Source organism: Lepidochelys olivacea (genome assembly GCF_965140295.1).
Source record: "Lepidochelys olivacea isolate rLepOli2 genome assembly, chromosome: 14".
Lineage (NCBI taxonomy): Eukaryota > Metazoa > Chordata > Testudines > Cheloniidae > Lepidochelys > Lepidochelys olivacea.
The window spans coordinates 42072038-42086665 of record NC_140424.1 but is presented as its reverse complement, the minus strand read 5'-3'; the positions used below and the strand labels follow the sequence as shown (position 1 = coordinate 42086665).

At 58.6% G+C, this 14628-nt stretch overlaps 1 protein-coding gene across 1 annotated transcript; it reads left to right on the top strand.

The window, feature by feature from the left end:
• The first annotated feature begins 1826 nt into the window (after positions 1–1826).
• GNL1 (G protein nucleolar 1 (putative)) lies at positions 1827–12226 on the top strand. Its single transcript, XM_084648612.1, has 12 exons — positions 1827–1997; positions 4626–4794; positions 6070–6206; positions 6574–6725; positions 6838–6909; positions 7526–7724; positions 8183–8278; positions 8877–9077; positions 9568–9746; positions 10012–10174; positions 10369–10509; positions 11767–12226. Exons 1-12 carry the CDS (start codon positions 1925–1927, stop codon positions 12069–12071), a joined length of 1887 nt encoding a protein of 628 aa, XP_084504738.1. The 5' UTR covers positions 1827–1924; the 3' UTR covers positions 12072–12226.
• The last annotated feature ends 2402 nt before the right edge of the window (positions 12227–14628 follow it).

Genomic DNA, 14628 nt, shown 5'->3' with positions numbered 1-14628 from the left:
TCACATGACCGTTGCACCAAAGCAAAAGCCTCTGTGCTACCCCTGTCTGTTCCCCGCACTGCGAGCCTGGACTCCTGGGTTCTGTCCCCAGCTCTGGGGGCAGGGGGGGCGGACTGGGAGCCAGGACTCCTGGGTTCTGTCCTTGCTGTGCTATCTGTGGGTGCTGGGCTGGGCTGGGCCGGGCCAGGCGGTTTAAGGGGAGGAATCACAAAAGCGCAGCAAGGGAGCAAGCGCTAGGGGGGCAACAGGGACCAGAGTGAGGGCCAAAGGTTGAACACCAGGGATCCAGAGGAGGGATGCCAAGCAGAGAACCGCCGACAACGCCCGCCACCCCTTAAAGAGTCAGTGGACGCTGCCCAGAGGACCTCCAACCCAGGGCGGCCACATGCCTGGGCAGGCCTCTTTTTGAAAGGTTCGTCCCTCATCCAGTATGGGGACAAAACCAGATGTGGTTTTGTTCGGTGTTGGATGGGGGAATGTAATTCCACCCTCTCTGGCTCTTAAAGAGCATGCCACCCTCTCCACATGTGGCGTGACCTCGCAAGCACTGTCATGCCAGCAGGAATGGGACAGCATGTTCGTAAAAATGGACCGTCCCCACACCCAGAGTGGCATGACCTTGCATGCGCCATCATACTGGTGGGGCTGGGATAATCCTGGGAATAGAATCCAGAAGTCCTGGTCAAGCATGTGAAGTATCCTACTCTCTCTTCACAAAACTAACTGGTTGAAACATGAGACAAAGTAATATATTGTATTGGACCAATTTCTGTTGGACATTGATTTGGAGATTAAATGTTCACAGAGCCAGAAAGAAACTAATGTGCTATCCAGCTGCCTCAGAATCAGGGTAGACAAATCTACTTAGAGTATAGTTATCATCTATCGATTATCAAGAGAAAAAGTCATATATAATGTAAAGTTTGACATGTCCAGTGGGTTTGGAGGGGGTGGCTAGGGGCTGGGAATCAGGACTCCGGGGTTCTGTCCCAGTTCTGGGAGGGCAGTGAGGTTTAGTGTGTTAGAGCAGGAAGGCTAGGAGTCAGGACCGGTGGGGGGGGGCGGGGGAGGGATAGCTCAGTGGTTTGAGCATTGGCCTGCTAAACCCAGGGTTGTGAGTTCAATCCTTGAGGGGGCCGTTTAGGGATCTGGAGCAAAAATTGGGGATTGGTCCTGCTTCAAGCAGGGGGTTGGACTAGATGACCTCCTGAGGTCCCTTCCAACCCTAACCATCTATGAATCTCTAGTCCACTCTCCCTCCTGTTCTCTTAGCTTGAGTAGTCCAGCCCAGTCACTCCCATGCACCTAGACTGAGAGATTTATCATTGTCTCCATGTTTCCTTCTCCTGAGTTTAGAAGGGATTGGATGGTTTAATACCCCCCCTTTCAAAATGGTTCAACCCAGTCCTAGCACACCCACCCCAAGCAACAGAATGGTTCAGCCACATCTCTGCCCTGTAAATACACCTTTAACAAAAATGGTAGAGTCTAGTGTTTCCCCTCTCATGGTACAACCCAATCTCACTGCTCCCAGACCTGAATGGTTTAGCCCAGCCTCCCGCTCGGGTGTCCCCCCCTGCTAAATGGTTTATCCCAGACTAGTCTATTCTTAATAGTTCCTCCCCCTTCTCATTCTGCCTCCCCCCATCTTTTAATGGTTTATTCTGCCTCCCCGCTCTATTTCTCTCTATGGTTTCTTCTCCCCCCCTCAATGGTTTCTCCCAGTTGCCGGCACACACACACACACGGCTCTCAGTGGTTTATTCCCACCTTCCGCCATGGTTTCTCCCAGATTTCTCCCACCTGGGTTCTCAGTGGTTTCTTCCAGTCACAGTGGTTTGCTCCGCCCCCCTCCCCCTCGGGCCTGCAGAGTGGTTCTTCCCGCTTCCCTCCCGGTGCTGCGGGACGGCGGCCGGGCCGGGATATGCCCCGCAAGAGGCCGTTCAGCGCCAAGCAGAAGAAGAAGCAGCTGCAGGACAAGAGGGAGCGGAAACGGGGTGAGGAGGGGGCGGGGGCCACCGCCACCAACATCTGGGCACCGACCCCTCCTCTACCCCCCCGCCAACATCTGGCAACCGACCCCCCTCCCCCCGCCAACATCTGGGCACCGACCCCCCCACCCTCCCCCAACATCTGGGCACCGACCCCTCCTCTACCCCCCGCCAACATCTGGCAACCGACCCCCCTCCCCCCGCCAACATCTGGGCACCGACCCCCCCACCCTCCCCCAACATCTGGGCACCGACCCCTCCTCTACCCCCCGCCAACATCTGGCAACCGACCCCCCTCCCCCCGCCAACATCTGGGCACCGACCCCCCCACCCTCCCCCAACATCTGGGCACCGACCCCTCCTCTACCCCCCGCCAACATCTGGCAACCGACCCCCCCCCCCCCGCCAACATCTGGGCACCGACCCCCCCTCCCCCAACATCTAGGCACCGACCCCTCCTCTACCCCCCGCCAACATCTGGCAACCGACCCCCCTCCCCCCGCCAACATCTGGCAACCGACCCCCCTCCCCCCGCCAACATCTGGGCACCGACCCCCCCACCCTCCCCCAACATCTGGGCACTGACCTTCCCCCTCCCTCCACAAGCATCTGGACACCGACTCCCTTCCCCCTGCCCCCACTAACATCTGGGCACCGACCCCCTTCCCAATATTCGGAGACTGACCCATTCTCCCCACCCTCTCCTGTTCCCAACAAAAATGTATCCTTACAAAAAACACATCTCTCCACCCCAAGATGCGGGGATCCCCACTGTCACCCCCAAACATCTGGGCACTGACCTTTCCCTCTCCCCACCCCAACAACTGGGGGCTGACCCAATCCCGGCACTCGGAATTGCCAGCGGGTCCTGGAGCATGGCGGCGGTGGGGGATTTCGTGGGGGGAGTTGGGCGGGTGAGAGGCCTTGGCGTGTCCCAGTGCCCTATAGAAACTTAGACAACCTCACTGGGCACAAAGGCCCTCTCTCCGGGCACAACAATCGGGTGCTCTCCCCTGGGGCTGCGCTGTGGCAAGCAGGCCCCAGTCTAGGAAGACCCCAGCTCAGCTTGACATCTGGGGGTAGCCAGTCCCAGAGCTGCAAGCCATGCCCTGGGCACGTCTCACCCGCCCCTCTGCGTAAGTCTGACTCTGGGCTCAGGCCCCTGGAGAGAGAGCGCATGCAGCCTGGTGCCTGTTCTTAAAGCATTGAAGACAGCAAACAAGGAAATTGCTAGGCAAAAAACTCAGTGAGGGCTATAAAATAGAGAATAAGCTACGTTAAAGTGGTATCAGCTGGGGCTGGATCAGAGCCAGCGGCCCCTAGAGGGGAAAGGCCCCATGTCCCATTCCCTGCCCCCCTGAGCCAGCCAGTCCCCTACCCTGGGGCTGGATCGGAGCTGTTGCCCCCTAGTGGGGAAAGGCCCTATATCCCCAACCTGAGATGTACCATTGGGCTTTGGGCACCTAGACAATAAGCCAAGGCAATTCCCAGGCAAAAAGCTTTGTGAGGCTTGGAAAATGAGCTGTGTTAAAGCCCTGTTACCCAGAATTCAGGTGGCAGCCGGTCGAGAGCACCAATGTGCAGGACTCTCTCGTCTGTGCCTTGCCAAGGAGCTTGCCCCTAGCCAGGCCTGGCACCTTCCGAGGTCTTCAGAAATGGGGGCATGGATCAGTGTGACCAGGGCATCTGTTCAGAAGGGCAGCTGTGGTTGCCTAAGGTATTTCCAACTGCTGTTGCTACTTGAGTGTCGGGCACAGTGCTAGGGGGCGCTGCGCTGCAGGGAGCGGGATGGGGGCTCAGTGGGGGTGCTCTCCCTTTGCAATCAGTGTGACCCCCAATATGGCACTAGGGGGCACTGTGCTGCAGGGCGTGGTACGGGGCTCCCCATGCTGTGTGGTTGTGTTAATGGCATGCCTCTGACCTAGGGCTGGGTGGATGGTGGAGCCCTGCACTCGGGAGTCCTGACTGTTGATGCTGAGGCAGGCTGCGAGTCAGCATTCCTCGGCCCTGCCCCACAAACAGGCTGGGAGCAGCTGATAAGAGGCCCCACCCTGGCCACACTAATCTCCCCACCACCACCACCTTCGTTCAGCCGCTGGCTGACCCTCAGCTCTGCCGCTGACATCCTCTTGGGGCACCTCAGAAATTCCTGCCTGTGGCGATCCTTCACTCAACTCCAGTCCAGAGTCACAGTGTGGTAGAGACAAGGATAGGACCCAGGCGTCCTGGCTCCCAGTCCCGTCCCCCGCACTCCCCTCGCAGAGCTGGGGCGAGAACCCAGGAATCCTGGCTCCCAGCCCCCCTGCTCCCCAACCCACTAGATCCTTCCCCCCCCCTCCCCATTTCATGAGGAATGATGCCATCCCCGCTGCAGTCTCTGAGGGGGATGGAGCCTCTCGTGGGAAGGAGACTGGATCCAGCCCCCACCTCTGTTGCCGCAGACATGCAACACGCTGCAAGCATCCCTGGCTCTGAGCAGCCCTGACGCAGCATCACGGGCCCTGCAGGGCTGCATTGCAGAGCTTGGGTCTGACCTTGGGGCCTTGATCTGTGGACGACGCTGCCATGGGCAGGCTCACAGCCAGCGCCTCCTAGTGGGTAAAGGTCCCTGACTCTTCCCTCTCTGTGCCCCAGGTCTGCCTGATGGCGTGAGGTCGAGCTCCAACAGCCGGAGTGGCAGCCATGAGCGGCGAGAGGACCAGACAGACACCTCGGACAGCGAGTCTCTGTCTCTGCACGTCCGGAAACTCAACCAGCAGCCAGCAGTCCGCAGGCTGGGGGAGCGCAGCTATGACCCCAACAGGTAACGAGGGGCAGTGATCGAGGGAAACTGAGGCACAGAGCCGGGTCACACACAGAGCTTGTGGCAGAATCAGGTGTAGAACCCAAGGGTCTTGATTCCCAGCTCCTTTGCTCTAACCACTAGATCCTGCTCCCTTTTCAGAGGGATAGAACCCAGGTGTCGTGGCTCCCAGCCCACCCTGCTCCAACCCACTAGACCCCACTCCCCTCTCAGAGCTAGAGATAGCCAGGAGTCCTGGCTCCCAGCCGCACCCTGACACACACACCGTCTAACCCTTAGACCCCATTCCCCTCCCAGAGCTGGGGATAGAACCCAGGAGTCCTGACTCCCCCCCCCCGCTTGCTCTATTACCCTTGTTGATAGCTGCAGTGGGATGAATTTGGGCCAATCTGCCGCTTTCGGGTTGGCTCTGAGGTCTGCCCCCTCCTGGGCAGGTCTAGCCTTGCTGCTGGACGGGGGGTTCTCATGGAGGGGGAGAGCAGTTTACCTCAGCCTTTCTGCTTACCCTGGTGTTCAAGGCCCGGATCCTGCTGTACCAAAGGGGGCTCAGCCTCCATGGCCCACCCAGGGCCCTATGGCCTTTGAGGCCCTATGCGATGAGTCCAGCCGTGGTAGATCCGCTGGGGAGAGGGGGCTGGGTCGGGGGGGGAGTGTGTGGGGGGGTCTTCCTGCTTGGTCGGAGAGATCTCCCCCCAGCACACACAGTGCCCCTGCTCGTCCGCCTCAGCCCTGCCTCTGCAGGGATCTGCCTCTAGGGGACAGGGGGGAGCTGGGGCTCCGTGGCCAGTTCAGCCCTCAGTTTCCCTGATGAGGCTGCCAGCGTGGGGGCTGGTTGGTGCTGAGGTGTGGGGTGGGGACAGGGCGCCTGCCCTGTGAGGGGCTGGGCTCAGACCCCCACAGCGCGTTACACCCAGACAGGAATGATCAAATCAGGCACCAGTGCCCCATGTCCATTCTGCCCCCCGAGCCGACCAGTCCCCCTACACTGGGATGGGATGGGAGCCAGCGCCCCCTAGAGAGGAAAGGCCCCATGTGCCATTCTCCATCCCCCGACCCAGCCAGTCTCCCCTGGCTAGCGTTAGATCAAGTCAGTGTGACCAACTGGCTGAGACACCTCTCATCTGATCTGAAACTAAGCAGGGTCGGCTTGGGTCTGGATGCGGGTGGGTGACCCAGTGGGCAGCCCCCGTTGGGGAGGAGAATCGGGACAATTAGGATCTCTGCCCCCGGGTCTCCCAGCTTGCCTGATGCTCTGCAACTTCCCCCTGCTGCCAGGTATCGGCTTCACTTTGAGCGTGAGAGCCGGGAGGAGCTGGAGCGGCGCAAGAAGGTGGCTCAGGAGAAGATCCTGGAGCCCGTCCCAGAAAGCGAGAAGGAGCTGGACATACAGGATGTCTACAGATCCGGGTCCGGTGAGCAAGGGGCTGCAGTGGGGAGGGGACGTCCCCTGGAGCGGCCAGGATCCTCCTGAATTCTTCTCCCGGCTCTGTCTGTGCAAACGTCCTGTGGCGGGGAGTTCCCCAGGCTGCCCTCCTCCTGCTGACGCCTTGCTTTGTGAGGAACTTGGATCTGGCTGACGTGTGGGCACAGCGGGTTGCGGCGGGGGTGGGGAATAATGGCTGAGGACCGTGTATGGGGGATGGAATCCCGGGGGCTGGCTCCCATCTGTTGGGGTTGCTGGATGTCCCTTTCACAGCTTCTCAAGATTGGGATCCCTCCGTACTGACCTCCCCCCTACCCCCGGTGTGTCTGTGTTCCCCCGCCCCCCACCACCAACAGTGCTGGATTTCCCCAAACGCCCCCCCTGGAGCTACCAGATGAGCAAGGAGCAGCTGCTGCTGCGGGAGGAGAAGTGTTTCCGGGACTATCTGGAGGGAATCTACAGCACCTACCAGCCCAGCCAGCTCAGCTACTTCGAGCATAACCTGGAGGTGAGCAGGGGACATGGGGCCTTTCCCCTCTGTGGGACACTGGGTCTGATCCAGCCCCAGGATGAAGAGACTGGCTGACTCAGGGGCTTTCCCCTCTCCGCTCGCCTTGCAGACCTGGCGTCAGCTGTGGCGGGTGTTGGAGATGTCAGACATCATCCTGCTCATCACAGACGTCCGTCATCCGGTAAGGACCCCTTCTCTGCCTGGGATCCCAGGGCAGTGGGGCGGGGACAGCTTATGGGAGAGCCTCATTCCCAGCCACCAGGGTTCTTGGGGTGGGGGTAGTTCAGGAGCCCTGTCCCAAGGCAGCCCCCCACAGGACACAAGAGATTGGAGCAATTACCCCGGGGGCTTTTGGGGGTCCCTTACAAATTGTGGGGGGAACCTGAGGTCTCCCTTCTCTCTTGGCATCTGGACATGACCCTGTGGGTCATTGGGTCCCTTCTTGCGTCCCAGCGTTCCAGGGTATCAAACCAGGATACTGCTCCCCTTCCCACGTCCGTAAAGCCCCTGCATGATCTCTGCTTCCCTCCCTCAACGGGTGCCGTCCCGGCCCGAAGCTGCTGCCACCCCTGCTTCTGAAAGTGATCGGATTGAAGGGGGCAGCATGGATGGGGCGGTGACCATTGCTGACCTCTACAACCCCCCAGCCCTCCCAGAGCTGGGCACAGAACTCAGGAGTCCCAGTCCCGCCCCGTCCCAGTCCCCCTCCCAGAGCAGGGCTGGGTTCCCAGCCCTCCCATTCTAACCCACTGAAGCCGACTCCCTTGGCTCAGCCATCCCCGTCTGCCCCCCACCAGGTCATTAACTTCTCCCCTGCGCTGTACGACTTTGTGACCAAAGAGATGAGAAAGAATCTGATCCTGGTGCTGAACAAGATCGACCTGGCGCCGCCAGGACTGGTGGTGGCCTGGAAGCACTACTTCCAGACCCGCTTCCCCCAGGTGCACATCATCTGCTTCACCTCCTACCCCCAGCAAAGCCAGGATCCCAGCACAGGTAATGCATCTGCTTAGGGGCGCGGCTGCCTCAGGAAATGGGACCTGGGGACTTTCTTCGCTAGGGGGCGCCAGGTCTGATCCAGCCCCAGAGCGGGGGACTGGCTGGCTCAGGGTTTGGGGAATGGGACTCTGGGCCTTCCCCCTGTAGGGGGTGCTGGCTTCAATCTGGCTGCAGATGAGTTAGTGTCTGGGTATTGGGATGTGACACTGGAAAACTTTTTAGTACTGAGCTGGGAATGGGGGATAGAACCCAGGAGTTCTGGCTTCCACCCCCCATTTCTCTACCCCACTAAGCCCCATTCCCCTCCCTGAGCCGGGGATAGAACCCAGGAGTTCTGGCTTCCACCCCCCATTTCTCTGCCCCACTAAGCCCCATTCCCCTCCCCGAGCCAGGGATGGAACCCAGGAGTCCTGGCCCCTAGTCAAACCTCTGGCTTCTCCCTGTTCGTGCGTCAGTGTTCAAGAAGCGGCGGAAGCGGAGGAAGGGCAGGAGCACGGCCATGGGACCAGAGCAGCTGCTCCACGCTTGCGAGACCATCACTGCTGGGAAAGGTGAGGACCCCGCAGCTTCCCATTCAGCCTGGGGGGGGTGTCCCCAATCCATTGCTCTGATATGGGGTGCTGTGTGCCTGCACGGGGTCCCGAAGCTCTTTCTGGGTTGTAAGGATTGCTAACCCGGTGCTGAGATGCAGCCACCTCTGGGGTGGGGCAGCTGGGGACCAGCCGCACAGCACTGGAGCTTGGCTGTTTGGAAAGGGATGGCGACCCCCCCCCCCCCCCCCCGTGTGATGGGGACTGCATGGGGTATTTTAGGCAGGCAGAAAAGGGATGGGTTGACTTGGAATTTGGCCAGCACACCAGCGTTCTCTCCATGAGTCCTGGAATTGGTTGGACCATTTATAACACCCCCTTAGGGTCATCACTGTCTTATCCCCTACCCTGCTCCACAGCTCTTCCTGGTGCCACCTGGGGGTCAGCACTGACTGCAAGGGGGAGAGCCTGCCCCCTGCAGCACAGCACCCCCGGGGCCGTCTCCCATCCACACCTTGAGCAGCAGACCCTGCTTGGCTTCCCGCACACTTTCCCAGCCCTAGGGCGTGTGTTACGGGGTCATTGGTTGGCCTCTTTTTGACCCTTTTGCCCTCCCCAGTGGACCTGAGCAGCTGGAAGGAGAAGATCGAGCGAGACGCGGCCAGCGCCCACCTGCCCGCTGAGGTCTCGGAGGAGGAGGAGGAGGAGGACGACGAAGGGGCGGCCGTGCTGATGGAGCACCAGACTGATGTGGCCATGGATGTCGGGGTTCCTTCCCAGGAGCTCTACAAGGACGGTGTTCTGACTGTGGGCTGTGTGGGTGAGAGCACCCCCCCACCGGAGGGGGCGGAAGGGGGTCATACTCCTGATCTGCTGCTTGGGGGCCCCTTCGGGCTGCTGAGGATTGCGGGGCAGTAGCTGGAGGGGCTGGATAATGGGTGCAGGGGAAGGGGTGTCTGGGTGGAGGACAAGGGATTGCCATGGGGTTTTGAGGGGGCATCTGAGGGCGGACGGTGTCCGGGCGGTTGGGAAAATGGGGGGGGTGGCTGCTGTGGAAGAGGGTTTGAGGAAAGGGGTGGTGCGGGTTGGGGGGCAGTGCATGAAGGGGAGACACAGGATGTCTTGCGGGCGGGTGGGGAGAAGGGGGCATGCAGGGGGGGTGGCTGGTGCTTTGGGGACAAAGTCTGGCTGGGGGGGGTTGGGGAGCTGGATCGGAATTGGGGAGGACCTTGGTGGGGAGTGGCTTTTTCTGGGTGGGGGCGGGGCCTTGGGGGGCTCCGCCCACCTTGTGACCCCGCCCCCTCCGCCAGGGTTCCCCAACGTGGGCAAGTCGTCGCTGATGAACGGGCTGGTGGGGCACAAGGTGGTGAGCGTGTCCCGGACGCCCGGCCACACCAAGTACTTCCAGACCTACTTCCTGACCCCCACCGTGCGCCTCTGCGACTGCCCCGGCCTCATATTCCCCTCCCTGGTGCACAGGGAACTGCAGGTACCTCCCCATCGCCACAGCTCTGGTGGGGGAGAGTTTAGTGGCTAGAGCCCGGGGAGGAGGGGGCTGGGAGCCAGGACTCCTGGGTTCTATTCTCTTCCCCTCCCCGTACATCAGCTTCCCACCCCCTATGTAATACTGGGATAACTTATGCCAAATCCCTGATCATGGCGGCAGTGAGACATCTTCCCCCTGCTGGCGGATGCTGGCATTACACCCAGTCTCCCTGCCCTCCCTGAGCGCTGCTTTCTGTCGGTCCTTGCAGATCCTGTCTGGCATCTACCCCATCTCCCAGATCCAGGAGCCCTACAACGCCGTGGGGTACCTGGCCAGCCGCATCCCCATCCAAGCCCTGCTCAAGCTGCGCCACCCCAATACCGAGGAGGGCAAGCCCGAGACCCGGTGGTGCGCCTGGGACATCTGTGAAGGTGAATGGGGTCTGAGCGCTAGGGGGGGCGCCATGCTGCAGGGAGCAGGACAGCGGCTCAATGAGGGGTGCTCTCCCCTGGCAGTCAGTGCTGGCGGTAGGGGGCTCTTTGCTGCAGGGAATCGGGCGGGGGCTCAGTAGGGGGCGCTCTCCCCTCACAGTCCATGCTGACCCCATCTCACCCTCTTTCCCCAGCCTGGGCCGAGAAACGCGGTTACAAGACGGCCAAAGCAGCTCGTAACGACGTGTACCGAGCTGCCAACAGCATCCTGCGGCTGGCGGTGGACGGGCGCCTCTGCCTCTGTCTGCGGCCCCCCGGCTACTCCACTCAGAAAGGTACTGGGCTGGGGAGGGGACAGCCCTCCCAGGGCATTGTGGGTATTTACCCAGCATCCCTCTGGGAGTCTGGGCAGGAGAACCAGATCCTACGGATCCAATGGAAGGTTGCCTGTAATGGCCACGGGAAGGGAAGTAGCCAATGACAAGTCGTGTTGGGCTAGTGATTTTTCTACCTTTGGTTGCCCTCCTCAGGGAAAGGCCAGGAATGGCTGGGAATTCACCCCAGTGACTCAGCAGTGACCCTTTCTATGACAGAATTTTAATCTCAGCCCCTGAGCGAAAGGTTGATGAGTTTTTAAGGCTCATTTAGCCCGATATCCAACCTACTAGTAATTCTAAAATCCTTCCCTCTACACCTCAGCGATTATTGACGCTGTTGCTATTTTAGAGCAAGATCCGACGGCTGGAAGTTGACGCCAGACAGATTCAGGGTGGAAAGACGTACGTTTTGAACAGTGAGGGGCATTGGCCATTGGGGCAATTTACCAAGGGCTGTGGTGGGTCACGGGCAGCTTTTAAATCAACGTTGGATGTTTTTTTTTTAAAAGGGCTGCTCTGGTTCACACAGATTAAACCAGGGCCTGTGTTATGCAGGTGGTCAGGCGAGAGGATGTTGGCCTGAGAATTCGTTAATGAAATTAGCGAGCAATGATTTTTACTCATTGCTAACAAGTCTCTGCTCTTTTAAATTAACTCTACGTATAATAATCAGTGGTAGTTAACAGTCTTGCGGATGGACTGCTTTCTTCCTTCTCACCACAGAAGTGTGCTGTATAAATATGTTACCGTTCACGTACTCGTGTGTGTGTGTGCACACATAGAAAATCTAAGAGATGAGTGAAAATCAGAATTACCATTATGCAGGAAATTCTGATATTTTGCCTTTTTTTTTTAATTTGAATCAGGTTGAAAAAAATCAAAAAATTTTTGAAGATGGTTGTGGGGTCTAGTGGTTAGAGCGGGGGTTCTGGGTGCCAGGACTCCTGGGTTCTATCCCCAGCTATGGGAGAGGTGTGTGTGTGGGGGGGGAAGGGGGGGTCTCATAGATTAGAGCAGGGGGGGCTGGGAGTCAGGACTCCTGGATTCTAGGCCTGGCTCTGGGCAGGGAGTAAGGTCTAGTGGTTAGAGCCGGAGGGCTGGGAGCCTGGACTCCCGGGTTCTAGTCCTGGCTCCGGGAGGGGAGTGGGGTCTAGTGGTTAGCACATGGTGGAGTACCCTCACAGCTCACCCCTGACCATCCGTCTGTCCCCGCAGCCATGTGGGAGCACCATCCCGAGACAGCAGAGATCGCCGCCCTGCAGGAGGCTCACCGCAAGCACAGCCGGCGCAGTTCAGAGGAGGAGGAGGAGGAGGAAGAGGAGATCTCCAGCTCTGGGGAGGAGGAGGATGAGGAGAAGGACCGTGATGCTGATGAGGAGGAGGAGGAGGAGGAGGAAGAGCCAGCTGCCTCCAATGCGGGAGGGAGCAGCACCCCAGCCCAGGCCCCACCCAGGAGGGTGCTGAAGGGGAAACTCTCAAGCCGGAACTTGTTTGCTTTGCTGGGGGAGGACGAATGTTAGTGGCTTCCCCTGCTGGACAGATTGAGAAAGGGGGGGAGGAGCACCTGGCTACAGGCTCCGCCCCCTGCCTTGGCTGAGCTCCACCCCCCCATTCTCCATGTTCATTCCCATGCTCTATAGTCTCTGTATATGAATAAAGGTGATGTTTATTTCCAGACCCGCTTCCGTCATTGGCCGGGACACTGGTCTCCCTCCCCAACCATTGCTCCATCTATCCCAGGATCTCCACCTCCCTCCTACATCACACCAATGGGCTCATCTAGCCTAATATCCTGCCTCTTCAGATAAGACCCATGGGCCCACCTAGCCTTGGTATCCTGCCTTCCCTGATCAGATCCATGGGTCCATGTAGCTCAATATCCCAGCCTGGTCCTTCCTGCCCTGGCTCAGAGCAATGGTCTCTGCTCGGGCCTGTTCATTTTGGATCATTTCTGTTTATAAAAAAGGCTAGTTCCTTTTAGTCTTCAAACCTTGGTTTGCTGCAGAAGCATCCTGCTCCCCGTTTTCCTGTGGAACTCCCTGCCACAATATTCTCGCCCATACTGCTCATGCACCACGAAGCAGAGAGCCACTCCCAAGTTCAAGCAAGTGCTGGCTTTGCTGAAATATCTGCTCCAGAGGTAGAAGCGAGGACCGATCACTGGGGCTCTGTTTGGGCAGCATTGTAACCCTTTTCCCCTCCTCGGGCAAACTGGTCACCTGGGACTGACCCCCCCGCCCCTTGTTCAAAATGCTCCGTTGGGAGTGCCCGAGCTTTGGGCACATGGCTGCCCTGGCAGCAGCCCAAAGCAGGGACACCAGAACGGGGGGCAGTGACCCCTCCACTTTTTACTGGCCCTAAGTGCGAGTGATGGGGGGGTGCCTCAGGGAGAAGGGGCAGAGTCAGGGCGGGGCCTCAGAGGGGAAGGGATGGTACGAGGGGGTGGGGCCATGGTTCAGGTGCCCACAGGCCCCCTTCTTTTAGGGATCTCCTGTCACCCCTGGCCCAAAGGCCGCATCCAAAGCACTCATAAATTTGCAACAGCTTTTTTTTTTAAATCAGCAAATCAACGCCGATGCCTGCAATTTGCAGAGGAGTTTGTGTCGTCCCCGCCAGCCGAAGAGGAATCGCTCCTTCGTCTGTTAGCTTTGTCCTCACCATTAACCTATGGAGAGAAGGCAGCCTTCAATGCCTCCCACGAATTACCTCTGGTCTTTGAGTTGCATGTCATTAGAACAGGCCTTGTAGTGATCAATCCAAGGAGCTCAGTCTGTGTAGCTTAAAAAAGAGATGGTTATGGGGGAGCTTGGTCATAGTCTCTTAAGTCTCTGCATGGGGAACAACTATTTTAATAATGGGCTTGTCAGTCCAGCAGAGATAGGCCTAACACGAGCCAATGGCTGGGAGTTGAAATTTTTAAATCAAGCCTGGGTGTTTTTCTAAAAGCTCTGCTCTAGGAATTATTTTGGGGAGTTTCTTTGGCCGGTGCTGTACAGGAAGTTGGATGAGATGGTCAGTGATCCTTTCTGGTCTTGAATCTAGGAATGCGTGGGTCGAGGGAGTGGCGGGGCAGCCAAATGTTCTGAACTATGTTTCTTCTCATAACGGTTCTGAGATGCAGCCACTTCTGGGGTGGGGCAGCTGGGGAAACAGTTATCATAGAATCATAGAATATCAGGGTTGAAAGGGACCTCAGGAGGTCATGTAGTCCAACCCCCTGCTCAAAGCAGGACCAATCCCCAACAGTTGCAGGATGACGTTGCATAGGCATCATTCATCCAGCCCTGAGATGCAAGTTGGGAGCTGGGTAACAGCCACACAGTGACACTGCACAGAGCTACTGCTCATCCAGCGCTGAGATGCAGCCACTTCTGGGGTGGGGCAGCTGGGGAAACAGTTGCAGGATGATGTTGCATGGGCATCATTCATCCAGCCCTGAGATGCAAGTTGGGAGCTGGGTAACAGCCACACAGTGACGCTGCCCAGAGATACTGCTCATCCAGGGCGGAGATGCAGCCACTTCTGGGGTGGAGCAGCTGGAAGACAGTTGCATAGCAACACTGCACAGGGATCACTCATCCAGCATGCAGATGCAGCCACTTTTGGGGTGGAAGGCAGCAGCTATTTACCTACCACTAAACGCTGACAATTTAGGACAAGAAGGGATGGGGGAATCCTCCTAAATCCAATGGAAACCACAGGATGAATTCCAGGGACGGCGATACATAATTGCCTCAGCTGGGATCCAGCCAATCCAATGCAGTCAATCCAGCCTTGCAAAAAAAGGAACCAGCCACATATTATCTGAAATTAGGCAAAGTAAAAATGCCCCCAACTGAGCCTCCACCCCACTCCCTGCAGCAGAGCCCCCGCCTAGCGCTGCACTGGGGCATCGGGGTCAGTACTGACTGCCAGGGCAGAGCGCCCCCTGCTGGAGGGAGGGGGAATGACCAGCAGAGGGTCAGGGCTGTGCTGAGTCCCGCCTAGGGGCGGGAGAGCTGGGGGAACCCGAGGGGGCAGGTGCAGGAGGAAGGGGTGTCGCCCCCCGCCCCATGGTGTGCCGCAGAGCCAGGAAAG

What these genes read in the sequence shown, in the direction of transcription:
- GNL1 (XM_084648612.1), top strand. Translation starts at nt 1,925, where the DNA reads ATGCCCCGCAAGAGGCCGTTCAGCGCCAAGCAGAAGAAGAAGCAGCTG. An exon ending in TGGTGCACAGGGAACTGCAG is followed by an intron (nt 9,747 to 10,011) that starts GTACCTCCCCAT and finishes CGGTCCTTGCAG; the next exon opens with ATCCTGTCTGGCATCTACCC. An exon ending in CGGCTACTCCACTCAGAAAG is followed by an intron (nt 10,510 to 11,766) that starts GTACTGGGCTGG and finishes CTGTCCCCGCAG; the next exon opens with CCATGTGGGAGCACCATCCC.